We start from the raw sequence: 27,829 nt of genomic DNA, 5'->3' as shown, positions 1-27,829 counted from the left end.
CATTATTTACGTATAAAATTTGATAAAAAACATTAGCAAATTGAAAATAATTATAATTTTTTCGTATATAATTTAAAAGAATCAAATCTTTACTATTTACGTATATAATTTCGATACATTGAAGGATTATTATGACTATTCTTTACACATCCGGGGACCAAAAAAATATTCATTAAGAAAATTGTATTTTATTACAATTTTTTATTTGAATATATTTTTTCAAAAAAAATTTGACTATATTTTTTTAAAAAAGAATTTGACTTGAATTTAATTAAATAATTTAGAAAAAATATTTTTTTAAAAAGAATTTGACTTGAATTTAATTAAAAAAAATTTGACTATATTTTTTTAAAAAAGAATTTGACTTGAATTTAATTAAATAATTTAGAAAAAATATTTTTTTAAAAAGAATTTGACTTGAATTTAATTAAATAATTTAGAAAAAAGATTTTTTTTTAAAAAGAATTTGACTTGAATTTAATTAATAAATTTAGAAAAAAGATTTGATTATAATAATAATAATGTAAGGGCTGTAGACAAAACGGACCCGTTTCCACCCGTAGCCTACAAATGAAATGAAATTAGTGAGAGAGAGAGAAAACAACCACACACACCTTCCTTAGTCCTGAAAGTTTCGCCATTGTTGCTTCAGCTTGCTATCTGTAACTGTAAGAACTCATTCATCTTATTTATTTATGCTTCATATCATTCTATTGTATTGTATTGTATTTTGTAATTCATCATCAACATTAATCTTCTTCATTTTTCATACGTGAGTGTTCAAATTTTATGAACTTTGATTGATTCATTCATTCTAGGGTAGATTAATTAATTAATTAATTTCTGTAGTCATAAACTTCAATCCAAACATAACTAGGTTTTACAAAACCCTAACATGTTTGCTCAATTTTCAACTTCAATATTCATTCATTGTAGAATTTTATACTTAGATTTCTTCAATAAATTATCATGTTAGGACAACAACTTCAATCACTCATTAATTATCTTTCTACTATATTCGATATCGCTGTTTCTTTCAATGTCTTCCTTCATGGGATGGATCATGGATGAATGCTACTCATAAATGCCAATGTTATTAGAATCACAGTTGTTTTTTTTCGTGTCGTGACTCGTGAACAATACCTGTTTTATTTACTTTAGTTGATGGTTCTATATTATGTATGAATGATTCGTATTTTGACGTATTCTTTCTTCTCCCAGGATCATTTTTCTTGGACCAGTGGCTGGATTTGCTCGTGATCATCCTTTTATGCTCACCTATCTTTGTATTTTAGACTATTCTTGTAATTCAAACAGTTTCAGACTTGAAATATTATCTTGTAAATCTGTAAACATTTAATATTTTTATTTTTATGGATCCAATTTCATTTACTTCAATGTTGTCCGATCATTTGCATCGAAAGAGCTCATGCTTTCGATATATTGCTTTTGTTTTCACTGACTTTATGTTACTTTTCTTTTGTGTTTCCACCTCTAAATGTATTCTTCAATTCACATGAAACCTTGTAGATTTTTATTGTTTATGCGTGGAAAATCGAGAAGAATTGACTTCGTCTGAATTCTTGGATACACTTCCTAAGCAGTGAAGAATGGAGACTTTAGCTCAACTGGAAGCATTGTGCGAGAGGCTTTATAACTCGCAGGATTCCGTTGAGCGAGCACATGCTGAAAGTACCCTCAAATGCTTCTCCTCAAATGCTGACTACATTTCACAGTGCCAATATGTTCTCGATAACACCTCCTCTCCATATGCATTGATGTTGGCTAGTTCGAGCTTGTTGAAGCAAGTCACAGAGAAGAACCTTCCGTTACAGCTCCGGATTGATATTCGTAATATTTTTGCTTGCTTTCATATCAATATAACTAGGAATATTTTAGGGGATTTATTTGTCCATTTTCCTAACCTGGTTTTACTGAGTGTGATTTCTGCATAATTAGACACAGTCAATATTAGTAGTCTAGTTGATGCCACATGATTTTGCATATATTATCCTCTCATTTCTTGAATTAACCTCCTAGGGAAATTTCTCCTATTTTCTTTTCAGGTTCTTTTTGTAAAATTTATATTCATAATTTTGGATTGTATTGCTGTCATTTTTTAAACTTATAGTTGCTTCAGTTGCTATTTTCTTTTTACCCATATTGATCAAACTGCAATTTTTCTGAAGGAAACTATCTCATAAACTATCTGGCCAGCAGAGGACCTGAGCTGGAGCCCTTTGTGCTTGGATCGTTGATTCAACTTTTATGTCGTCTTACAAAGTTTGGGTGGCTAGATGATGAAAGATTCTGGGAGGTTGTTAAAGAGGCAACGAACTTCTTGAGTCAGGTGACATGGCATATGTTTATAAGAGAGCTACGTCTATGTGAACAGGCCACTTTCTATATTTTACAGCCATTTTATTTTAGTACATTGCATTTACTCAGCATATAAATGACTTTTATACCATATTTCATACATTAATGGCTACATTATGTTAGTTCTTAACGAATGCTTTTGGTTTATTGTTTCTCTTTTTTCTGAAAATCTCTGAGTCTGACTGTTGATTTTAGATGCCGTATAGTTCACCTAAATGCTGCAAAGTTTAAAAACATTGCACTTTGCCACCACAAAACTTTAGCTTACCTTCTTTACTTCTTCGAATATATGTTGAAATGATTAGAAGAATTGGGTCACACCCAATATTATCCATTGTTGTCAAATTTCCGCTATGGTGGGCCATGGCTGGTTTTGTGGCAGCCACCATAGGCCGCAACACCCATTATATCCGCCATACTTCCGCTATAGGCTGCAACACCATGTTTATACAAAGGATATTGGCTTATGATCATAATTTTCCCCGAAAAGCCAAACATTTAATTTCATAGAGTCAAACATTATCTACATACTTTTGATGCTCATTTACTTCATATAGGTATTTGGCCAAGATGTGCTTAGTTTATTTTGGTAGTGTGGTTTTGTTTTCTGGCAATGCAGAGAGTTCAATGTTGATAGAAGGAAGTTCTACTAACTGCCGCCTATTAGGAATATTTTTTGAATCCTGGACATGTATTCCATAGTTTCTTTTTTGTTTCTGGCATATGGTGCTTTAGGATTTTGGGATTATTTTATTCTAAATTGTTTTGTTCTGTTTTATGTTCTTTTGATTGGTTTTCCCCATCTTTTGTAATTCTTCTCTATTTGTATTATTACACTTATAATTGCATTAAATTTTAATCTCACATAGTCAATGCTTTTGGCAGGCACAATGTCATTATGCTATAGGTTTGAGGATATTGAGTCAGCTTGTTTCCGAGATAAATCAGGTTTGTGTCAATATTTAATGCTTTAACAAACAGTTATCATTTAATATCAGGCTATACAAAGACACAGCGCACTTGCTATATATCAGTTGAAAAGAACAGGTTTCCGAATAATATTCAAATAATTAATTTGTATATAGGTAATTTGGATTTTATTGGCTTAGCTAATAAAAGGAAAGCCGTAAAATCTGTTCTTATGAAGGGTTCTATTGATTAGTGATGTTATTGATATGTTCAACCAGAGAATGATAACCACATGTCATATTTGTTCTTAATGTTACTTTGGTGACCTACCGCATGTTATATTTGTTTTGAACTTGTGTACCTTTATTTAGCTGATGATTTTGTTGTGTCGTTGTTACTTATCCATTTCTGTGTTCTTCATTTTCAGCACACTATTGGATTACATGCTACTCGTCAACGTAGGATTGCGAGCTCTTTTAGGGATCAATCCCTTTTTCTGATATTCCAGATATCATTAACTTCTCTTTTCAAGTTAAAAGCAGATGGTATATTGAATATTTGATATGATGGTCATACATGCATGCATTCATTTTTTGGAGTAATAACACTGATTCATGCTCTGAATTTTGGAATTGTGCTTTATGTAAAACTTTTAGCTGGGAGCAAGTTGCAGGAACTGTCTCTTATGCTTTCCCTCAGTTGCCTATCATTTGATTTTATGGGGACAGCATATGATGAAAGCTCAGATGAGATTGGTACTGTTCAGGTATATGTATATTCCTTCGTTAATAGATGGTTGTCTTTTTTTACTTCCGCCTGGTTTGCAGTTCTTGATTTGCAATTCAAATTGTTTGTACAGGTTCCATCAACTTGGAAACCTGTAATTGAGGATTCCTCAACATTGCAGATATTTTTTGATTATTATACAATGAATCAACCATTTTCAAAAGAGGTTTGTTTCTGTTAGTTTACTATGATACTAGAGTCAATGCCTTCTAGGAAATTTTATTGAATACATTATTTTGTAAATGCTGTCTGAAAGACCTGTCTAGATTTATTTTTATTCTTACTATTGTTTGATTTCGATAAATTTACTTACAAGAAAGTGATTATTTGAGAGGGAGAAACCAAGCTCTCGAATTCTTGGAGGGGAGAGAACCAAGGCTCTCAAATTTCTTGGGAATTTATTGTGTAATCCTATTCTATCAACAATAAAAGTTAATTATTATTATTATTATTAAATCTCCATGTTTGGTACCAGATTCTATCAGACTATTAGGGTTTAGGATAATTAGGGATTCTGTTAGTTTGTTTTGTAATAAGTTAGTTTATTTTTTAGGATATTTTTTGTTTTGGATCTTTGGGCCCTATTGTGTAGGAGTGTCTATATACAATACTTCCTCTCTCTCTTTCACGGATCTTTTTGGCAATTGTAGTTTTGACCGGAAATTCCATTGAAGGAGAGTATTCTCTCTTGATTTCCCTTTACCTTTTTCAATCAATAAACTGCAGGGACGAATAAACTCCCTTTCTACTAGTGTTCTTCCAAAGAACTCTAACAGGGGCCTTTGTTTCTTGATTTCTACCTTCATAGCAAAATTCTAAATTTAAATATGGTAGTCTGCTTTATCCATTCATATGTAAAGAAACTTCTGTGTATTATGATTTTTTGACATTATTTTTTTGATAACATGTAGGCATTGGAGTGCTTAGTGCGCCTAGCTTCTTCTAGACGATCTTTGTTTTCGGATGATGCTGCCAGATTGAAGTTTTTGTCACACTTAATGCAGGGCACCAAAGAAATTTTACAAACTGGAATAGGTAAAACTTATTTTGTCTCCTGCATATTGTGCCCATGCACATATATATCCCTATCTAAATTGGTCTAGGGATCTAGGAGGAAACACCAATTATGCTCCAGAAAGGCTAAATACACAATTCCATATAGAAACAGCAGTATATCAGTGTTAGAACGTATGTGGTCACTACACATTCATTATACAAGTGAAAATAGCCATATAAATGTCATCATTGGGATTGATTTATTTCCTAATTATGTTTTAGTTCATGGAAATTTAAGTCCCTTCATTTTTAGTCCCTAATTGTTTTTATCAATTTTCCATCTTTGATTCATCACTGTTGGCATTTCCCAACCTTGCTGTTACATCACTTCTGTTAATAGATGATATGTCAAAGATGACGATGTCATTTCCACAATATTAATCCAACGTAACACTACATATCATCTACCATGCTTCCCAAAACCCCAAAAAGAAAGGGCGCAGCCCTAGCCGTTGATTTTAGGAAAATTCTCCCAAAACGGTGACATCAATGAATGATTTCTCAATCACTGAATTAAATGTCAGGGTTTTGCTTCCACTGTTTGAGAAGCGAGCACAGGTCATGGCTTTGATTCATCTCCATATATCCCAAGAGTTTCAAGTCTCAGAATCACATCATCATTAACTTTCTGTGATGGCTCTCCAATCCTACAGACATTCCGCAGCAATTCAGCAAATTGGTTAACCGTTGTTTTTGTGCTAAAACAGGTTGCTGGGAATGTGCTGTGATGGAGTTGGTGGGTGGGGAGTTATGATTTGCAACACCATGTAGGATGAGTGTCTAGACTCTCGAAGGCATGTGGCAATCTGTTTGCCACATCACCATAGTCCTTTTGGAATGAAAAGTGTTAAGATGATAAAACTTGGGATGGAAAATTTAATTTTTTTTGTAGGGATTAAAAACAGACGCATTTCCAAGGACTATAAATATACTTAAGCCTAATTTATTTTACAGTTCAAAGAAAAGACTTGGAATGTTGCTAATTTTTGGACTTGTTGTGTACATACACATTTTTTAGTACATAACCGATGCTTTAATTCATTGTAAAGCAGGTCTTGCTGATCATGATAACTATCATGCATTTTGTCGGCTTCTTGGCCGCTTTAAAATAAATTATCAGGTGAGTCAAATGCTCTTACCGGTTCTTTCTGTATCTCGGCTAATCTTTATCCCTGTTTCCTTTAATTGTAGACATGATTTTTTTTTCTAAACTTTTTTAACAATATATGCACCCTTTGAGACTTACTAAAGTAAGTATCACACTTGAGCTGAATATATTGTATATTCACTATATTAGAATGAGGCTAAAGCACAACATATTTACTGGTGGCTGGCCTAACCAATTCCGCAAGATTTGGAAATAGAATGAACTAAGAAAGGAAACAAGGAAAGAATCCCGTAAAATACAATTTGGATAATATCTCAAGGATGCTAATAGTATTAACAGTATCTTAGGTTGAAATATGTTTTTGGTCTCTACAAATATACTACATTTTGTTTATGTTCATAGTCGTTGCAAATATATCACGTTTTGTTTTTGGTCTTTGTTTTCCCTGAAATGTTTGTTTATGTTGGAATTGATCCCTACAATATCCCTCCAATATGGGCTACATAAGGACTAAAATGAATATTACACACATATTACAGGGACCAATTCCAACATGAACAAATTTTACATGGACTAAAATTTTACATGGACTAAAATAAGTTAACAATGACTAAGAGCAAAAAGTGGTATATTTGCAAGGATTAAAAACAAAAATAGTTTAACAGAGACTAAAGGAAAAAATTGCATATTTATATGGACCAATGCTAAGATAATCTAAGATACTCCAAATTATTCTAAGCTACGTCAAGATGCTTTAAAATATTTTTAATATATTTGACACTTTCCCATATTGTATTTCTGTTACCTTGTTCTTCAATAAACTTTGCTCATCGATCAGGAAAGTAGGTTATGGAAACCGTCGTGGTGACCCGTTCTTGTCTTCACTTCCGACTTCCTAATCTATCTTGCTTGATTTAGTTCACTTTAGTATACACAAATAATTTGACCATAATCTTTTGGTTATGAATACTGACTCGTCTAGTTACCTTTTAAAATGAAGACATTCTCTTAGTTCTTCCTTATTTATTTATCTATTTATTTCTGCTGTAGTTATCAGAACTTGTGAATGCTGAAGGCTATAGTGATTGGATACGCTTAGTAGCAGAGTTTACATTAAAATCTTTGCAGTCTTGGCAGGTATGCTTCTATGACCATTTAACATGTTCCCTAGGGCCACCGAATATACATTTTGTTTGGTGAAAGAGAGGGCTGTATGTCAGACATTCTAAATGATTGCAGGGTGTCATAAACTGATATAAATTTCTTTTTTCATTTTCTTTTTTTCTTTATTTTCTCATCTTTAGGATGCCCACTGTATTGTTTTCGTAGTTTCAACTAACAGTTTACTTAATAATTGTGTTTTTTTTTCTTCTTTTTTTCAGTGGGCTGGAAGCAGTGTTTACTACCTTCTAAATTTATGGTCTAAATCAGCGACGTCTGTGCGATATCTCAAGAGTGACAAGCCTAACCTGCTAGAGGAATATGTCCCTAAAATTATAGAATGTTTTGTATCGTCGAGATTTGATTCATTGCAGGTCAGGTGTTTTATACTCTTTTACAGATAGGCATGCGAGTGAAGTATTTTTTCTCACTTTGACCTTAAATCATCGGTTTATTGCAGTCTGAACTATCTGATGAACTTGGTGAAGACCCACTTGACAATGTCGAAGTGCTTCAAGATCAGCTTGAATTTTTTCCTTACCTCTGTAGATTTCAGGTTGATGCTTTTTGATTCTTTTCCTGAGTTTCATGTTATCGTATGTACAAAATTATATTTTTGAATATCATGGAGTTTATGCTTTGAATAACTATCTTTACTATTGAGTTCTTTATTGATTCGTTGAATTTCAGTATGACAGTTGCAGTTCGTATTTAATGAAGATAGTGGAGCCTATCATACAAAGCTATATGGTATTCTTTCAGTGGTTGTTTTTCATAAAGTCTTTAAAGTTTTATTGTACAATTGGCTAATTTTGGTATATTTATTTTAAATATGTGTAGAAGGAAGCAAATCTTCCAATCCCCATGAATAGTTATGAACTTTCTGTAACAGAAACCAAACTTGCTTGGTTCACACACATAGTTGCTGCAATACTCAAGACAAAGCAGATGTCTGGTTTTAGGTAATTGCTTAAACAGTTAGTGAAAACTAAGCACTTTCGGGAAATTAAGTGTTGAGTTATCTATGATTTCTATATTACAGTGGAGAATCACATGAGGTACTTGATGCGGAGATTTCAGCATGTGTTCTGCAATTGATAAATATTACTGACGCTGGAGTTCACAATAAGGTATATAAATTTTCAAGCTTTTTCAATAAAAAGGTATATAAATTTTCAAGGATAAAATTTAGTGTATCTTAAAATATTTGAAAAGCTGCACGATCTTTCCTGTGGTATATGCTTTTTTTTGTCTTACTAACCAAGAAAAATCGCTTAATCAAAGGGAATTAGAATCCTGGAAAATAAGAAAGGAAGGATTAAAGGGAAACAATAATTATTACATTAATTCCAGGATTCCATCTTCCTATAAACCAATAAAATGATAACATTCCTAATTTATCCACACAGTATTGGGTTATCCTTTCATGTTATATTTCTGCAGTATGCTTGAGTAATTATTCGTAAAGCCCGTTTGATTGTGTCTGCCTCATTGGGGTGACCATGGTCGTCAACCCCTCGAGTTGCCTCAGAATCATCCAGGATTATGACTGTAGGCATCAAAATCAAGTAACTAGCTTATACAATCATTTGTGAGAACTCTGGTAGACTCATAAATTTGCATAGATTCAGGGTCTGCCTTACTATAAGGTTGTGAAAGCTATGATTTTAGAGGAAAAGTTCATTGGAAAGTTTTGTTGTGGCGGTAAGGATCGGACTTTTCAGGCATGATGTAATGATAGTGTTTAGATGGCTAACCCACAGAATAAGATTTCCTGAGTGAGACTCCAAGTATACACAATGGAGGGTTACAAAGTTTTGAGGCTCTGTATACCGTGTTGATTAACAAAAAGAAAGGTATATAGTGCAATCCATTCCAAACTACATAACGAGGTTTCCATATAGATGAAAAGTAATAAACACATAGATCAAAGTTTACTACAATTACCGTTATAGCATAATTATGGTTAGCCTATACACAATATACATAGACAACAGTTTACAAACTCTCCCAACATAAATGTGTCTCTCACTAAGAGCAGGTACTTTACAGTTTCTCATATTTTTAGGGAGGGAAATTCTTTTGGTTACAAATTAGTTTCTTATTGGGCTAGCGGTGATTGCTATGCTTGGTGGGATTTGATTCCCTCTTTCATTAGTGAAGACTTTTACCATAATAGGCATGGTCTTCCCCTATTGCGTTTCTTTGTTGCAATCATTTCTTTTCTTAAATATACTTAGGTACGCTAATGATTGTTAGAGTTTGAGGTGCCAACATAGTTAGCATGTCCATCTTTATAGGTAAGCAGTTATATAGAAAAGCTATTTGTGATCTATTAATGTCCCATAATAGGCATGGTCTTCCCCTATTGCGTTTCTTTGTTGCAATCATTTCTTTTCTTAAATATACTTAGGTACGCTAATGATTGTTAGAGTTTGAGGTGCCAACATAGTTAGCATGTCCATCTTTATAGGTAAGCAGTTATATAGAAAAGCTATTTGTGATCTATTAATGTCAAGCCTACGAAGTTTGAGCTTGCCTCATTTAAATATTTGAACCTAACTTTGAACTCGAGCTAATTTGTTTGATGAACCAAACCACATTGAATAAGTGCTTAACTAGTTAAGCTCATGAGTAGCTCAACTCATTTAGACTGCTACCAAGGTGTTTGCATGATTTTCTCCCCATTTATTAACCTATTGATGAGCTTTTCTTTCATAGTGTAAAATAATAATTCAATATTAAACAAAGTTGCAATTCTTTTGATAATAGTTATAAAAAAAAGCTATTTGTGATCTATTAGCGTCAAGCCTACGAAGTTTGAGCTTGCCTCATTTAAATATTTGAACCTAACTTTGAACTCGAGCTAATTTGTTTGATGAACCAAACCATATTGAATAAGTGCTTAACTAGTTAAACTCATGAGTAGCTCAACTCATTTAGCCCATTACCGAGGTGTTTGCATGATTTTCTCCCCATTTATTAACCTACTGATGAGCTTTTCTTTCATCGAGTCCTATTCTATTTTAGGCTTGCATAATCCCATTTTTGCATCTTTTTTATGATGAAGTTACTTGCAAGCAGCTTTATCCACTTTTCAAATTGACCTATGTTCCTTTGGTTGGAAATTAATATATTGTAGTTAAAGTATCTCTATGATACAATACTTGTCCATGTCCACGTCCATTTGATGATTTTGAATTATATTTTTGCCCTGATGTGAACCATTTCACAAAGTTGGTCAAGAATTTAAATAATACACCTTTCACCTGCTTCTCAATTGTGCATTTTATTATTTTTCGTTAAATCTTTTATTGATGATATATCATGAAGTTATAACTACCTTTGATTTTAAAGTATCTCTATGGCTTTCTTCTTGAAGTACTAAAGTCTGTTCCTATTCCTTAGCTTTGTGTTTTGATATTTCTTCCTACTGTTGGATAAATTTAGAGGTATGGAGACGTGAGCAAGCAAAGACTTGATCGAGCTATACTAACCTTTTTACAACATCTTAGAAGGTGTTATATTGGTGACCAGGCTGTTTTTTCTTCCAAGGTAATGCTTTGGGAGATATTTTTCTTTCAATTTTCTTATATTCTTTAGAGAGTTTAACCATTGTATTTTCTTGCGATTTTGGATGGCAATTGCAGCAGTTATACACCCGGCTATCTGAACTTCTTGGACTCCATGATCATCTTCTACTGATGAATGTTATTGTAGGAAAGATTGCTACTAATCTCAAGTATTACACAAAGGTGGTGATTTTAGATTTCAGTCATCCTTCCCATTACTGTTAATATTGAATTCATAACATGGAAACTTTATTTGCAGTGCAAAGAGGTTATTGATCATACATTAACTCTCTTCCTGGAAATGGCATCGGGGTTAGTCTGGTTGTCTCAACTTCCTTGGAGTATTATCATTTATTATTTACATTTTTGGATGTTGTCTATTTGATTTGATACGGATTTTGTTTCTGTAGATATATGACGGGAAAGCTGCTTCTTAAGTTGGATACTGTTAAGCACATAATTTTGAATCAGAATGTGAGTTACTTCTAACCATTAAATATGAGATACACTTTTGATCTCCTTTGTACTGCATATATATTAAAGTTATACGGTACAAGGAATAAAAAAAAGAGAGAATAAATACACTATATATGATTTTGTGCATAATGTTGTGATAGAAATACAAAGCACTGATTTAAGGGAACTTGATTTCTTGATTTATGTTTACTTGCATGCTTGTTTATATCATAGAATGTGAGTTACTTCTAACCATTAAATATGAGATACACTTTTGATCTCCTTTGTACTGCATATATATTAAAGTTATACCGTACAAGGAATAAAAAAAAGAGAGAATAAATACACTATATATGATTTTGTGCATAATGATGTGATAGAAATACAAAGCACTGATTTAAGGGAACTTGATTTCTTGATTTATGTTAACTTCCATGCTTGTTTATATCATCGAAGTTCTAAGGGAAACTTTTCTTTCTCTTTTTCAGAGGGAACAATTCCCTTTTTTAGAAAATTGGGAATGTTTCCGCAGCAGAACAACACTGTATTATACTATTGGCATGTTAGTGTTCATGGAAGATAGCCAATTGAAATTCAAATCTTCAATGGAACCTTTCCTACAGGTTGGTAGTTTTTGTTTACCATTACAATTCAATAGAAAGTGCAATGTTGAATTTTAAAAGATGTAATTTTACCTTTTCTTCATATCCTTTTTATGGAATTGAGTCGACTGTATGAATCTTCTGGAAAGTTGTTCATCTGATTTCCGTGCATGTAATTTTTTTATTTCCTTACACAAGACATTGTTGAAGTCTTTGGACAACTAATTAATCAAAATACACACACTAGTGCATCCCTTCAACTATGGGCCATTTGTGAATAACTGCTTCTAATACGTTTAACTCCTCAAACTTAAAGTATTGTCTAGTTAATCCTTTCATTGATTGGTTTGACATCTTCAGATTCTTATGTAACAATTGATACATGTTGATAGGATCCATGATCAGAAAAACTTAATCCTTTTATTGATTGGTTTGACATCTTGAGATTCTTATGTAACAATTGATGCATGTTGATAGGATCAATGATTAGAAAAACCCAATTAGAGAGGGAAGTGCTGAGTTGGCAAATTAGTTGAGTGGGAGGGAAAATACACGTGAAAGGGGTATATGAGTTGTGTGAGAGAGAGGTAATTGCTATGAACCAATTGTTATGAACTCAAATACAAATGAAAGAAAATACTATATTATTGATTGAAAGATAAGGAAATGTATTACTAGAGGATCTCTCCTGTAACCCCAAAGCAATGCTCCTCAGAGGAATTTAGATTTCTTTCTGCCCAAGTTCAAAGCCTAAGTAAACCCAAAGCCATGAATAATTCATTTCCCCCTCTCATATACCCCTTTTACGTGTATTTTACCTCCCACTCTAACTAACTTGCCAACTCAGCATCTCCATCTCCAAGTGGGCTTTTCAAATCATGGATCCTATTACATTTCGTGGCACCATCGTATACCTAACTTGTTTATTCATGTAAAATATGTCCAGCAAAATGTATGCAGTTTACAGTTTAGCATTGCCAGTTTTTTATTGATTGATTTATCCTGCTGATTTATTCATTTATTTGTTGCATTCTGATTGATGGTTTTTCTTTGTTAGGTTTTTGGTAGATTGAATTCAACACCTGATGCATTGTTCCAATCAGATGCAGTGAAATATGCATTTATTGGGTTGATGCGTGATCTTCGTGGAATCGCAATGGCAACTAATAGGTTGGTAGAAATTCTGTTTTATTTTCTGAGGCCTTGTTCGTTTATTGCTTTTTCCCTTTCTCTTTGTTCTTAAAATATTAGTTCCTTTTGGTTTCTTTGGATTGCATTTTAACAGTCGTAGAACATATGGATTCCTCTTTGATTGGCTTTATCCTGCACACATGCCCATTCTTCTCAAAGGCCTTGTACATTATGCTGATATTCCAGAGGTATGCTACATATTTTTTAGTTGATGATGGTTTTTGGGTGATCACAAAGTAACCAATGCAATTCAAGGAATAATATCATTTACCTTAATTTGCCTTTATTTTGTATAATTTTTCATTGCATCATTATACCTTTTTGTTTTTTTGGGTGAGTCTGGTATTTAGTTTTCCCTTAACAAACTGTCTTGCGTTATCAATCATGACCAATTTTTTGCATTTAAAATATGACTACAACTAATTTTTGAATTAAAGTTGAGATTCCTACTCTAATGAGTACATAATGAAGGTATTTTTTTTAGGTATGTAGTTTGTACTTCTCCCATTTTACTTTCCCATTTTTTTTGTTGATAAATTGGCAGTAGGTGGTTTAGTTAGGTGAGAACAGAAATTATGGTTTCAATAGGAAAAGTTGATCAAATAGATAGTTGCTAAAAAGTGAAAACAATGGGAGACACTTGAATGGAAATTACTGAAAATTATTTCTTGATAATAATCGTACAGGTGTGATTTACAAATAATAATAATAATAATAATAACCCACTTGGGTTGGTCTGGTTGTGTTAGCTTGGGTCCTTAGAGTGTGCTCCTCCTCAAGGTTTCAAGCTACTCCTCCATAGAAGCTTGGGTCCTGAGACCTTGAGGGATACATGACAATAATAATAATAGGATACATGATTCTGGGCTGGCTTTTTGTCTTCCAGTTATACCCTTATTTAATTATTCTAGTTACAAATTTTATCTTTTTATAGAATATTAATATTATTTAATTTTTTTATTAAAAAATCAATTCCATCCCATTATAATAGGATTATAGGAACAATTTCACCACAATAGGAACAAAATAAATCTTTATTCTAATCGGATGTCTATTATTTACTGCTCTCACCCTCTCACAATAACACCTCTCATTTGATACATCCCATATATCTATTTCGATGTATGTTGTATTATTAGTAATAATTGAATATGTGTGTGTGTGTGTTGACATTTGGTATTCATAAATATTTATTTTATAAAAAATAATTGTATATACATAGTATAAAACTATTTCGATGTATGTTGTATTATTAATAATAATAATTGAATATGTATAAACATATTCAAATTGCAGCCATCCTACAATGGGCTATACCTCTAAACTTGTTTTCGAGGTAGGCCACTGTGTGCTATTGTCCAGAATTTGCTATCTAGGTTGGACTAGCGAGAAACTTTGATATACTTTTGATATCTGCCTGGTGGCCATCAATCTTATTAACTTCCCTAATATTTCCCGTATCTTTTGTAGACAATCATGTGTTAACTCGTAATCAGGTTTAATATTAGGATTATAATGCAAAGTAGGGTTAAGGTATTACCTTGTAGCATGCAAAGGAGAGAAGTGCCCCGCCACAAAATATTGTGGGGTCCACTGAAAATGGTAAGGTCAATGTCACTCAAAATGGAAATGGGGATGCCATGAATCCAGTACTAGAATTGCATAACCTCATTGACTTGGAATCCCTTCGGTCAAATCCTTGCTCACCTTTTACCAAATTGCAATAGGAATTGGCAATATTATGTAGCCGTTAAACAGTTCATGTCGAAATAGCTAATCTTGTAAATCTTCCAAGTTTCAATGAATATTAAATTTTAGTTTGCATATCTGGAGGGATGTTTGATGTCAATAACTTGATGCAGGTAACAACTCCATTGTTGAAATTTGTTGCTGAACTAGTCCTGAACAAATCCCAGCGATTGGCTTTTGATTCTTCTTCCCCTAATGGCATACTGCTTTTCCGAGAAGTCAGTAAACTTATTGTTGCATATGGATCAAGAATTATTTCTCTTCCTAATAAAGCAGACATGTATGCATCCAAATACAAGGGGATTTCAATTTGTATGATAATTCTTGTACAAGGTTTGTATTTACTGTAATATATTATTATATTTCTATAGATTTTTCTTTTTTGATATCAAGGATGTGATGAAGTGGATAAACTGTTCTATCAGACACATGAAGTTATCTAGGTTCTGGTATATGTAATCTTAGCTATTTAAACCTAAACACCAAATGCTAAATTCATTTTTTCAGATACATCATCTCTCTACCACTTTTCATAATCATCTTACTCTATTATAATTTAAATATCTTTTGCTGGTTTTAACTTATGGAATGATTTTTCACCCGATCCTTGTGTAAATTTTGTCATGATATACATGTAGTCTAATTGCAGCAATTGAAATTTAGTTGCTTGAGTGTCTGAAATGTAAATTGCTAGAGACGGCACTATAAATTCTCAGTCTTATTTATAACATTATGTACTTTTTTTTTTGTGCTTGAAGTAAAATACAATAGAGTAAACGATATAGTATTATTTGTTTAACAATCCGCTATTTTCCGCTATCTGCATTTGACAAGACTGAGAGCATTCTATTTTCATTACCCCATATGAGGATTATTTGTCTAATATATATTTTTTGCTCGCAGCACTATCTGGGAACTTTGTCAACTTCGGTATATTTGAACTTTATGGTGACAGAGCACTCTTTGATGCCCTTGATATTACTATAAAGTTGATGTTGTCAATTCCTCTGGGAGATATATTTGCATTTCGGAAGGTATTACTTTACTTTTGTGTCATGTTCTTTATTCTGTTGGTTAATAAAAGACTTGCTTTCCTCTATGGTTTCTTGTTTATTTGTTGTAAATTGTGATATAACTGTAGTTACGTGGACATTTCGTTATCAAACCCTACATGTAATAGTTGAATCTGAAATATTTCACTAGTTTTCTCAAGGAGTTTACAAGTCAAGGGAGCAAATAGAAACATGATCACACAATCTTAGAATCAAAACAATCAGCCCAGGCTATTTTAAAAACTATGGGTTGCTATTTATCTAAATATATTTTGTTCATAGGAATATAAAGTAATTAGGATAGACAATTTTTTTTGAGAGGTAATTAGGATAGACATGATATCATAGTTATTATTTATTTAATACTGAAACTGTATATTTATTCTCTTAACTTGAAAATGGGGAAGAATTGCTTGAGATTAACCCTCAGCCCTGTCTACTTATATTAATAGGATTACAATCAAGATCCTTTAACTATAGGGATAAGAGTAAGAGCCTTTATGAATCTAATAAATTTACAATCTTAAATATTTGCTTAAGGTAAAGGAAAGAAAATTAGGGAAATATTTCAACCCCCCCCCCAATACTCGTGCATATATCATATGCATCCAGCTTGGAAGATTATATAAGATATTCTTGGGCCCCCGAGATTGAGAAACTTGGTAGACTAGAGTTCACAAAGGATGCAACAATCTGCCCAGAAAGAATCTTCTTGCGAATAAAGTGACAATCAATTTCTATGTGCTCGCTGCGCTCATGAAAAACTGGATTACATTGTAAAGATGGCCTCTGTTCGTCTTTTCTTGTCTATGGTTGCTATGAAACATTGGCCTTTGTATCAACTTGATCTTAAAAATGACTTCTTGCATGGAGATTTATATGGAGCAACCACCTGACTTTGTAGCTCAGTGCGAGTCTAGTCTTGTTTGCAAACTACAAAAAACATTTTATGGTCTAAAACAATCACCTCGAGCTTGGTTCGGAAAATTCAGCAAGGTTATTCAACAGTTTGGCATGATTCATTGTGAAGCAGATCATTCTGTATTTTTTAGACGTTTATCTTTGAACAAAGTCATTTATCTTGTGGTATATTTAGATGATATTGTTATTACTTGTGATGATCAAGAAGGCATTAAAGACCTAAAGCAACATTTACTCAACCATTTCATACCAAAGATTTAGGTCGATTGCGTTCTTTTCTTGGGATTGAAGTAGCTTAAGTCACTGGCAGATATTGCCATCTCTAAGAAAATATGTTCTTGATATCTTGGAAGAAACAAGGATGCTTGATTATAAACTGGTTGATACTCCTATTGATCCCAATGTGAAGCTTCTATAGAAGCAGCGGGAGCCATATCCGAACCCATGCAAATACAGAGGGTTAGTTGAGAAACTGAATCACCACACTATGACAAAACCATATGTTTTGTTTGTTGTTAGTGTTGTGAGTCAATTTCTAAATCCACCTTTTGATAACCATTGCAATGATGTAGTTCGGATCTTGTATTAATGGGTCACTTGGAGAATGACTTGTTTATTCAAATAGAGGTCATATCGAAATTGTTGAATATTCAGATGCTGACTGGGCAGGTGATGTGCATGATGGGATGTTTTCTACCATCTTTTCTACTATAGGTGCTACCCTAATTCTCTCTCTAACGGTGTAATTCTTAATCCTATCCCATCTAGTCTTACCACTCATCCAACACAGCATCCTCATCTCCGCTATGCTTATTTGATTCTCATGTTGGTTCTTAACCGCCAACACTCTGAACCATATAACATCGCCGGTCTAACTGTTGTCCGATATAATTTTCCTTTCAATTTAAGCGGTACTTTCTTATCACATAAAACACTTGAGGTTCTTATCCATTTCAACCACCCAGCTTGAATACGATGATTTACATCAACTTCTATTTCTCCGTCATTTTGTATTATGGACCCAAGATATTTAAATCGTGTAACTTGGGGTATGATATGATCTCCAACTGGGTTAAAACGCTTATTACAAGAGTTGAAAATTTGTGAGAATAGGCCTTATGGAATTTATGTGTGATAATCAGTTGACATTGTATTTTCTTCAAATCCGGTTTTTCATGAGATGACTAAACACCTAGAAGTTGATTGTCATTTTACCTGAGTCAAGATTTTTTCTAGCATTGTTAGAAACAAGAATCACCATTGATGAATGTGAAAAGCTTGAGAAACTCAGAGAGAGAGAGAGAGAAGAGAGAGAGTTGTAACTAACTCTGTAACTGAATTTGTTATTTCTTCTTAGAGTTCAATTTACATGGGATACAAAGTATATATAGAGTCTTGAGGTAGTATGACAATTGTACACAACCTGACAACTGTCATTAGCTTGCAATGCTAAGCTTAAACTAAGTGTAACTAAACTACACTAAGATGCTTAATGCATCAGATACTTTTATGCTTCTAACAGACATAATTAAAACCACTTCAGTGAACTAAAATGATCAGTTAGCTGATGTTTTCTCTAAATCTCTATGGGGGCCTCAGGTTTATTATATATGTAACAAGCTAGATGCATATGATATATATGCTCCAGCTTAAATGTAAGTGTTGATTATTCTCTATTTATTTGGATTGATTTAATTTCCTTATTTTATGTTTTTCCTTTCTTCAGAGATTCTCTCTTGTATATAAGTTTGCACAACCTCACTGTGAAGAAATACAAGTTGATCATTCTATATTATTCAACTCAAACATTTTTCTCTGATGGTCTATTTTCAGATTGCAGCGTCTTACTTTGCGTTTTTGGAGACTCTATTCAATGGCCATTTGTCATTTGTGCTCAATTTAGATAAAAATGCACTAATGCTAATTGTTGGTTCGCTCGAGTTGGGCATTAAAGACTTGAGTGAAAAAATATCATCTCAGGTTTGTAAAAATTTGCACATATTTTGGTTTGAGAATATCGATACGACTTTTAATTCATGAAGTGCATGTCAATTTGTTTATGCCATGAACAAGGAAACTAAGCAAAACTTAATTAATGATGCCATATATTTGCTTTGATGCATTGAATTTCCTTTTGTTTATGTAGTGCGCCTCTGCTATTGACAACTTTGCTACATTTTATTTCAACCATGTCACTGTTGGAGAGTCGGTTGCCTCACCTGTTGCTCTTAGTACAGTTGGACTGGTTGCTGAGTTCCCCGAGCTATTTTCTAGAGTAAGTCTGTGGTTGGCTTGCTGCTTAGATTCATCTTTATTTTCTTATAATTTACAGTTTGTAAATAGTCAATTGCAAGATTGTCAATAGTGCATTATATCGGAAGTGCAGAGCTTCTGGTGGCTACTATTCTGCAACCATAGTGTTCAAATTAATGATAAGGCAGTAGCTGCCGCTTTTGCGGCCAAATTCTGCCACCTCTATCGCGTATGGGATGTGCTAGACAGCATCACCAAAAATTGACTCAATTGCATGTCTTGTAGTCAATTTTGTCATTTATTATTTATAACTAAGCTTGTTATTGCTGAATATACATAGCATTACATACTCGTTACTAGTACCTTCCCTATTTCAAATGTCAAATCATTCGCAAATATATACAAACCTTTAAGCTTATATTTATGAGGAAACATTGCTAAGAATCATACATTTGCATTTTGATTTGAAGCCCAAGAGTTGATTTCTGTTATAGCCATGTCAGTGTCAGGCTTTTAGTTTATCAATCAAAGGGTTGATCAAATTGTTATTCTATTATGTAATTTTTCCATCTTGTCGAAGTTATGGCTTATTGAAGGAGAAGCGAAATGATAAGGAATTCGAATATGATAGTTGTGTAATATGATAGTCAATGACTTGATATTAATGTTGAAATTATAAAATAAATACCTTATTAATATGTACAGTTATTGATGTAGCTAGAAGATCAATAGTTAATTATCTGCCTAGTAAATCACATTCATGTACTTAGGAACTAGAAAGCTGATTAATATTCTTGTAACTCCCATATTGTATTTACTCTCTAGAGTGTATATAAACCAGATCAGCTGAGTGGAATTTCACTCAAGCATTCCATAACTATTAGTCCTTTAACATGGTATCTAGAGCAGGTTCTCTTTGAAGGGTCACTGCCTCTGGTCCTGCAGTACCACTAGTCCAAAAGTCACTCTCACACTCTCCTCCATTTGTGGTCCTCTGTTTCTGGTTTCCAGGATCTATTTTTTTTTTTTTTTTTGGGTCCTTTGTTTCTAGTTCTTTCTTGCTTTTCTCACAATGGCCTCAGGCTCTCAAAAAAATAATGGACCTACTTTCTCTTTCTCTGGAACACCAACAATCACTTCAGAAAAATTGAATGGAAAAAATTATTTAGCTTGGTCTTCCTCTGTAGAACTTTGGTTTCTTGGCCAAGGCTATGAGGAACATCTGAAACAATCATCAGAAAGTATTTCAACAGAAAAACGTGATGAATGGAAAAAGCTTGATTATCAGCTTTGTTCTCTCCTATGGCAATCTGTTGAGCCGACCATCTTGACGAACTTTAGAGCCTTTAAAACTTGCCACTCTTTCTGGCAGAAGGCTCAAAGTGTCTTTGCTAATGACATCCAACAATTGTATGATGCTGCACAAAAATTGGCCACTCTAAAGCAAACAGACCATGACATGGTTTCCTATGTTTCCAAAGCTCAATCTGCGGTAGAGGAGTTAAAATTATCTTTGGAAGCCGACAAAATTGAAGAAATGAAGAAAAAACTTGATAATCTATATATGGTGTTGGTTCTAAGAGGAATGCACCCAGATTTTGATCATGTTCGTGATCAAGTCCTAACTGGACAAGAAGTTCCTTCTTTAGAAAATTTAACAACTCGTCTCCTTCGAGTCCCTTCGCCTAAAACAGAAGTAAATTCAGTTGATGTTGTTGAAGCTTCTGCCTTGGTTTCCAACCGAGGGGGACGAGGAGGCCGTGGAAGTCGTGGAGGACGAGGTGGAAGAGGAGGTCGACCTCAATGTTCTTATTGCAAAAGAATGGGCCACACACAAGACACTTGTTATTCTATTTATGGATTTCCTGGAAAATCTGCGAATACTTCCAAGTCTGAAACATCAGAGATGAAATTTTCAGAAGCTGACTATCAAGAATACCTTCAGCTAAAAGCTGCCAAGGAATCTCCAAGCTCATCTGTTGTAGTTGCTCATAACTCCACTGCTTGTATTTCTCAATCTGGTCATGATCAAAGTTCTTGGATAATTGATTCAGGTGCCTCTGATCACATTGCTGGTAATGGTTCATTATTTTCATCTATCTCTCCTAACAAAAATCCTCATTTTATTACTCTAGCCGATGGTTCTAGAGTTGCAGCAAAGGGTATAGGTCATGTGTCACCCACTACTTCTCTGTCCTTAAGTTCTGTCTTGTTTATACCTGGTTGCCCTTTCAATTTGGTTTCTCTCAGTCAACTTACTCGTTCTCATAATTGTTCAGTAACCTTTGATGCTAACTCATTTGTTATACAGGAACGTGGTACGGGTCGGACGATTGGCGTAGGACATGAATCACATGGTCTTTACTATCTAAAGTCTGATTCTTCTTGGATTTGCAGTGCCTCCAATTCACCAAAACTTATTCATGAACGGTTTGGACATCCTCACCTATCCAAACTAAAAATAATGGTTCCAGGTCTTGAAAAAATAAAGACACTCTCTTGTGAATCCTGTCAATTAGGAAAACATGTTCGATCTTCTTTTGTTAGACAAGTTGAAAGTCGTGTCGACTCACCTTTTTCAGTTATTCATTCAGATGTATGGGGTCCTAGTCGTGTGTCTTCTATGGGTTATAGATATTTTGTTACCTTTATTGATGAATTTTCTAGATGTACTTGGGTTTTCTTAATGAAAGAACGATCTGAAATTTTGTCCATCTTCACTTCTTTTGTTAATGAAATTAAAACCCAATTTGATAAGACAATTCGTATTCTTAGAAGTGATAATGCAAAAGAATATTTCTCTTCTGCTATTACTTCTTTTTTGACATCACATGGAATTCTCCATCAATCTTCTTGTCCTCATACCCCTCAACAGAATGGAATAGCTGAAAGGAAAAATAGACATCTCGTTGAGACTGCCCGGACATTGTTACTTCATGCAAATGTACCCGTCCGTCATTGGGGTGAGGCAATTTTAACCGCTTGTTTTTTGATTAATCGGATGCCCTCTTCTTCTATCAATAACAAAGTTCCTCACTCCATCTTATTTCCTAAAGAACCTTTGTTTCATATTAATCCACGTGTTTTTGGAAGTACTTGTTTTGTTCATGATCTTTCTCCAGGTTTAGATAAGTTGTCCCCCCGAGCAATCAAGTGTGTTTTTCTTGGATACTCTAGGTTGCAGAAAGGTTATCGTTGTTATTCTCCAGTTCACAACCGTTATTATGTTTCAGCAGATGTAACCTTCTTCGAAGAAAAACCATATTTTTTACCATCATCGGTTGAATCTAACACCACTCAAGAAGTTTTTCCAATTCCCTATTTTGGTCCATCATTTTCTCCTTTTCATGAATCAGTTTCAGCTACAGATTCAACCCCAGTTATTCCTCCACCTGCACCATCTCATAGACCACTCATTACATACCAACGACGACCACATGTTCCTAATACCGAATTGGAAGGCACTGAAAGACCAACTGAATCATGTCCTACTCCAGGCGTCAACCCTACTACAGACCTGATTGACGAAATCCCTGATTTATCGATCGCGGTTAGGAAAGGTAATCGGTCAACTCGAAATCCTCATCCTATTTATAATTTCTTAAGTTATCACCGTCTTTCTCCTTCTTATCATTCTTTTATAGCATCTTTATCCTCTATTTCTATTCCTAAAAATGTTTGTGAGGCACTTGATCATCCAGGATGGCGACAAGCCATGATTGATGAAATGCAAGCTTTGGGGCATAATGGCACTTGGGATTTGGTCCCTCTTCCTCCAGGAAAGAAACCTGTTGGGTGTCGATGGGTCTATGCTGTTAAAGTTGGACCTAATGGACAGATTGATCGTCTCAAAGCCCGTTTGGTGGCCAAAGGTTATACCCAGATTTATGGCCTCGATTATGGTGATACTTTCTCTCCTGTGGCAAAAATTACTTCTGTTCGTTTATTTCTTGCCATAGCTGCCATCCGTCATTGGCCATTGTATCAATTAGATATTAAAAATGCATTTCTACATGGAGATTTAGAAGAGGAGATTTATATGGAGCAACCACCTGGATTTGTTGCTCAGGGGGAGTCTAGGTTGGTTTGCAAATTGCGGCGCTCTCTCTATGGGCTCAAACAATCCCCACGAGCTTGGTTTGGGAAATTCAGCTCAGTGGTTCAGGCTTTTGGATTGAAACGTAGTGAAGCGGATCATTCAGTGTTTTATTGCCATACCTCTCCTAATAGATGTGTTTACTTGGTGGTTTATGTAGACGATATAGTCATAACTGGAAATGATGAAGAAAAAATTTCTCAACTGAAGGAACATTTATTCCGACATTTTCAGACCAAGGATCTAGGAAAGCTGAAATATTTTCTTGGTATTGAAGTTGCTCAGTCAATGAACGGGGTTATCATTTCACAAAGGAGTTATGCATTAGATATACTTAAAGAAACTGCTATGTTGGACTGTAGACCAGTTGACAGTCCTATGGATCCAAATCAAAAATTGTTACCCAACCAAGGGGAGCCTTATTCCGATCCTGAAAGGTACCGGAGATTGGTTGGAAAGCTCATCTACCTCACTATTACAAGGCCAGATATTTCTTTTGCGGTTGGAGTGGTAAGTCAGTTCATGCAATCCCCTCATAAAGATCATTGGGATGCAGTAATTCGAATTCTGAAATACATTAAAAAACAACCAGGACAAGGACTGCTTTATGAAGACAAGGGAAGCACTCAAGTAGTTGGATTTTGCGATGCAGATTGGGCAGGTTCACCCATCGACAGGCGTTCTACTTCAGGGTATTGTGTGTCTATTGGAGGAAATCTTGTATCATGGAAGAGCAAGAAGCAAAATGTTGTTGCCAGGTCTAGTGCAGAGGCTGAATATAGAGCTATGGCTGTAGCTACATGTGAGCTCATTTGGATTAAACAACTTCTTCTTGAATTGAAATTTGGAGATACTCAACAAATGAAACTTTGTTGTGATAACCAAGCAGCCCTACATATAGCTTCCAATCCAGTCTTTCATGAAAGAACTAAACATATTGAGATTGATTGTCACTTCATCCGGGAGAAAGTCCTTTCTAAAGAAATCATCACCGAATCGGTTAGCTCTAACGATCAATTGGCAGACATCTTCACAAAATCCTTAAGGGGACCGCGAATTCAAAGTATTTGTTCCAAGCTTGGAGCATTTGATCTATATGCTCCATCTTGAGGGGGAGTGTTGAAATTATAAAATAAATACCTTATTAATATGTACAGTTATTGATGTAGCTAGAAGATCAATAGTTAATTATCTGCCTAGTAAATCACATTCATGTACTTAGGAACTAGAAAGCTGATTAATATTCTTGTAACTCCCATATTGTATTTACTCTCTAGAGTGTATATAAACCAGATCAGCTGAGTGGAATTTCACTCAAGCATTCCATAACTATTAGTCCTTTAACAATTAACTTAATACAATAAAGATTAAATACTCACCCCTATTTATAGGTATACAAGACTCATAATCTTCTACTAAAAAAAAGACTCCTAATCTTAAATAAATAAGGAAATCAAGAAACAAATCATGATAATTACTGTCTCTGCAATTTTACGACTCTTATTTTATTAATGGATTACCTAAATTTTTCATGTTTCATATTTGTAGCATTTTTATAAATTTTATTTAGATGGATTATGCAAAGCTATTGTGTTTTTATTTTACTTGTAATTTTGTGATTCTTGTTGACGTATGGGATTACCATTTTTTTTTTTTGTATTTCTAAAATATATATATATATATATATATATATATATATATATATATTGTATAACATTGTTTCTCCAAAATCTTTTCTTACATTCTTATGTTATTCACCGTGTCCTAATCATTAATTGTCTCTTAACATATTTTCCTCAGATATTGAGAACCTTATTTGAGGTTGTTGTATTGGAGGACCGCGGCAATCAATGGACTCTTGGTAGAGCAATTCTAAGTATGATACTAATTAGTGAAGAGGTATGCCTATCCTGTTGTAACTAGGTCCCATATTAATATAATGTATTTGTTAAGAACAGCACATTTGACATGATACAACCTGAAAGTGGGAGGCAATTTTCACCTTATAGACTGATTTCTAGGGTTGAGATGAGTTAGAGTCAACTCTAATTCTAAGAGTATTGTTGTGAATTCGAACCCTTGTGCAAAAACAAACAAGACGATATGTGGAGCAAATAACAATGGCAACCAACAACCAAACAATCCAAGCAACAATATTCAACCTAAAACTAGGTGAACCATCTTGGCGTGTTTCTTCCTTCTCTCAAGAATACAAGAGAGAAAGTTTCAATCATTCCTCTAATGAAATCTGTCTACCCAAGGTGTTTAGAGTGTATTTCCCAACCCTAGTTTCTCACCCAAAAGCTCTCAACCCTTGGCCCTTAAGTTTCCCTAAAAGTTCCCACTTTTTGGTGATTTTGTCTCTCGTTCAAGGACCCCACAATAAGCACTCAACACCAGAGCCATGATCTTCTCTGTGTTCCCTCTTCTTGCCGCTTGCTCTTGAACCCTAGCCACAAACCCAAAAGGGACCAATTCTTAGCCTTTAAGTTTCCTAAGGTAAAAGCTCTATTTATAGGAAATTTATAAATAGACTAAACCACAAGTATCCGTACAGTTTCAGATTCTATAAACTAGAATCATGTTAATTCTAATTCAAAGTTATATATGCAATAAATTTGGTGCATATGATTTATATGCTCCAGCTTGAGATGAATGTGTGTGTGTGTGTGTTTGAATCTCATTCAACTATTATAATGTCTTAAGACTGAAAATATGTTGTTTATTATATCATATTATGTGGGGAGAATGAGGGGTTACCTTGGCGCAACTGGTAAAGTTGTTGCATGTGACTGAAAGGTCACGGGTTCAAGCTTGGAAACAGCCTCTTGTGTAAAAAACAGTGTAAGGCTGCATAGAATACACCAAAAATGGTGGGACCCCTTCCCGGACCCTGCGTATGCGGGAGCATTAGTGCACCGGGTTGCCCTATTATGTGGGGAGAATGTTCATTTATATAGGCAGGAGTCTCCTAGTTAATCCCCAATTAATAGGGAAGATTAATCAATACAATAAATAGTGGAGATAAAACTAAACAGTCACAACTTTTCAGTATCTCAACATGATGTATTCAAAATATCAAATGTATCCTGAAGAAGCATTTCTTCCTCATTGAGGAGGAATTGTTTGAGTTTTTCTTTTCATTGTTTGATCTTGGTTAGGAGTCTTGATGGGCTTAAGTTAACATTAGTACTTGACGTAATTTGTAGTTTTGCATTTTTTTTCAATATCAATGCATGCATATCTGTCTAATCTAGTATTATTGAGAGAATCCTTTCTTACTACTCCCTACAAATCCTGTGATTTCCACGGTATATACTGACTCGTTGATTTTCTACTTTTCTTGCAGATGTTTGCAAATATCAAGTCTCAAATTTTGGCTTCATATGTAAGTCCTTAGGCTTTATGTGAAATTTGCTTTGTCTGGCATGTCTTATTGCATAAATTAGCAAGTATTATGGGCTTCTATAAACTATATTAACACGGTCATAAGTACAAAATGAGCTCTTGGTAGATAAATTTATCAGTAATTGATCTAAATTTTATAACATTAAACAAAATCAACTGCAATACAAAAAATAGACTTTATATATTTGTTCAGTTTTTTCTCAAATTACTATGTATTAGCCTCAACAATCTTACCTATGTTAAATATATGGTTCCTTCATTGTAATCTGAAGTTTAAGCTTTCAAACTAATGAAAATAAAATTTCCTGAACTGTCTTGGTGGCTTAACCAGTCTTGTACTATGGCTACTTCTTTAGTTATTCTACTTGTAATACAAGTTTAAAATCTTAATTTTCTTTGAATTAATGTGCAGCCACCGGACAGACACCAGAGACTTTCTCTAAGCTTTGATAAGCTTATGCAAGATGTGACACTTAGCTTGGACCCAAAGAACAGGGACAAATTCTCCCAGAACCTGACCAGATTTAAGTCTGAGTTTTGTGCAAAATAACATCTGCTTGGCTGAACAGTTTTTTTTTGTTAGCGCAAGAAACTATATTGTATCTTCTGCTTTTTCCTTTCCTCATAAATTGTAAGGGTGTTTGATTTAGATTTCTGTACAAGTGTACATTTAGCATAGTCCCGTTTTCCATTTTGGTCTTTCTTCCCCGGTCTTGGGGGTATTGGCTCGATTAAAAGGGTTTGCTGGCATCAACGATGTTAAGTGGTGGCCATGGAGGAATGGCGTGGTGGATTTTTTGACAACCACCAAATATCCGATTGGATACCCGCCATAGGCCTCAGTGGCGTGATTACATGGCAAATGTTTTGCCATATTCCGATGGCATACCTTTAATAGAAAAAGCAGGTCTTTAGGGGCAGAATATTTCTATTCCAAGTTAAAAAAATACATAGGTAAAATGTTGCTCTGGTGTTTTGATGGAAAATGTTTCATTCCCCTTACCCACATTTGTGTTGGATTAAAATTTAGCAAATTGGAAAGGAATTTGTAAATTGTAGGTATTTCATCACTGATGATTTAGTTTACACAAATATTATAATTTGTTATATTTTGTCATTGGCTTTTCGGA

The 27,829-nt window shown here is 34.1% G+C and overlaps 1 protein-coding gene across 16 annotated transcripts; it reads left to right on the top strand.

The window, feature by feature from the left end:
• Positions 1-568: 568 nt before the first annotated feature.
• LOC146954776 (uncharacterized) lies at positions 569-27,829 on the top strand. Of its 16 annotated transcripts, none has more exons than XM_085718497.1 (30): positions 569-668; positions 1,222-1,286; positions 1,531-1,851; positions 2,190-2,350; positions 3,265-3,327; positions 3,716-3,833; positions 3,945-4,054; positions 4,148-4,240; positions 4,986-5,109; positions 6,183-6,250; positions 7,289-7,375; positions 7,621-7,773; positions 7,860-7,955; positions 8,090-8,149; positions 8,240-8,361; positions 8,442-8,529; positions 10,850-10,954; positions 11,053-11,154; positions 11,231-11,283; positions 11,382-11,445; positions 11,916-12,050; positions 13,087-13,199; positions 13,315-13,408; positions 15,083-15,302; positions 15,873-16,003; positions 18,776-18,922; positions 19,089-19,217; positions 25,092-25,190; positions 26,641-26,679; positions 27,112-27,829. In XM_085718497.1, exons 3-30 carry the CDS (start codon positions 1,611-1,613, stop codon positions 27,247-27,249), a joined length of 3,153 nt encoding a protein of 1,050 aa, XP_085574623.1. In that variant the 5' UTR covers positions 569-668; positions 1,222-1,286; positions 1,531-1,610; the 3' UTR covers positions 27,250-27,829. The 16 variants fall into 16 exon arrangements, with proteins under 16 accessions (XP_085574623.1, XP_085574568.1, XP_085574596.1 ...); XM_085718442.1 differs by having other exon boundaries at positions 11,050-11,154; XM_085718470.1 differs by having other exon boundaries at positions 6,180-6,250.

This window comes from Medicago sativa, chromosome 1, assembly GCF_051527215.1.
Source record: "Medicago sativa cultivar Bolivia chromosome 1, Bolivia_mono, whole genome shotgun sequence".
Taxonomy (NCBI): domain Eukaryota; kingdom Viridiplantae; phylum Streptophyta; class Magnoliopsida; order Fabales; family Fabaceae; genus Medicago; species Medicago sativa.
The sequence above is the reverse complement of the archived record's forward strand: the minus strand, read 5'-3'. Positions and strand labels throughout refer to the sequence as shown.

Excerpts from the sequence above, each read along its gene's own strand:
- LOC146954776 (XM_085718421.1), top strand. The coding sequence starts at position 1,611 with ATGGAGACTTTAGCTCAACTGGAAGCATTGTGCGAGAGGCTTTATAAC. Across the intron at positions 3,834-3,944 it reads TTTCAAGTTAAAAGCAGATG|CTGGGAGCAAGTTGCAGGAA; the intron begins GTATATTGAATA and ends TAAAACTTTTAG. Across the intron at positions 6,251-7,288 it reads GCTTTAAAATAAATTATCAG|TTATCAGAACTTGTGAATGC; the intron begins GTGAGTCAAATG and ends TTTCTGCTGTAG.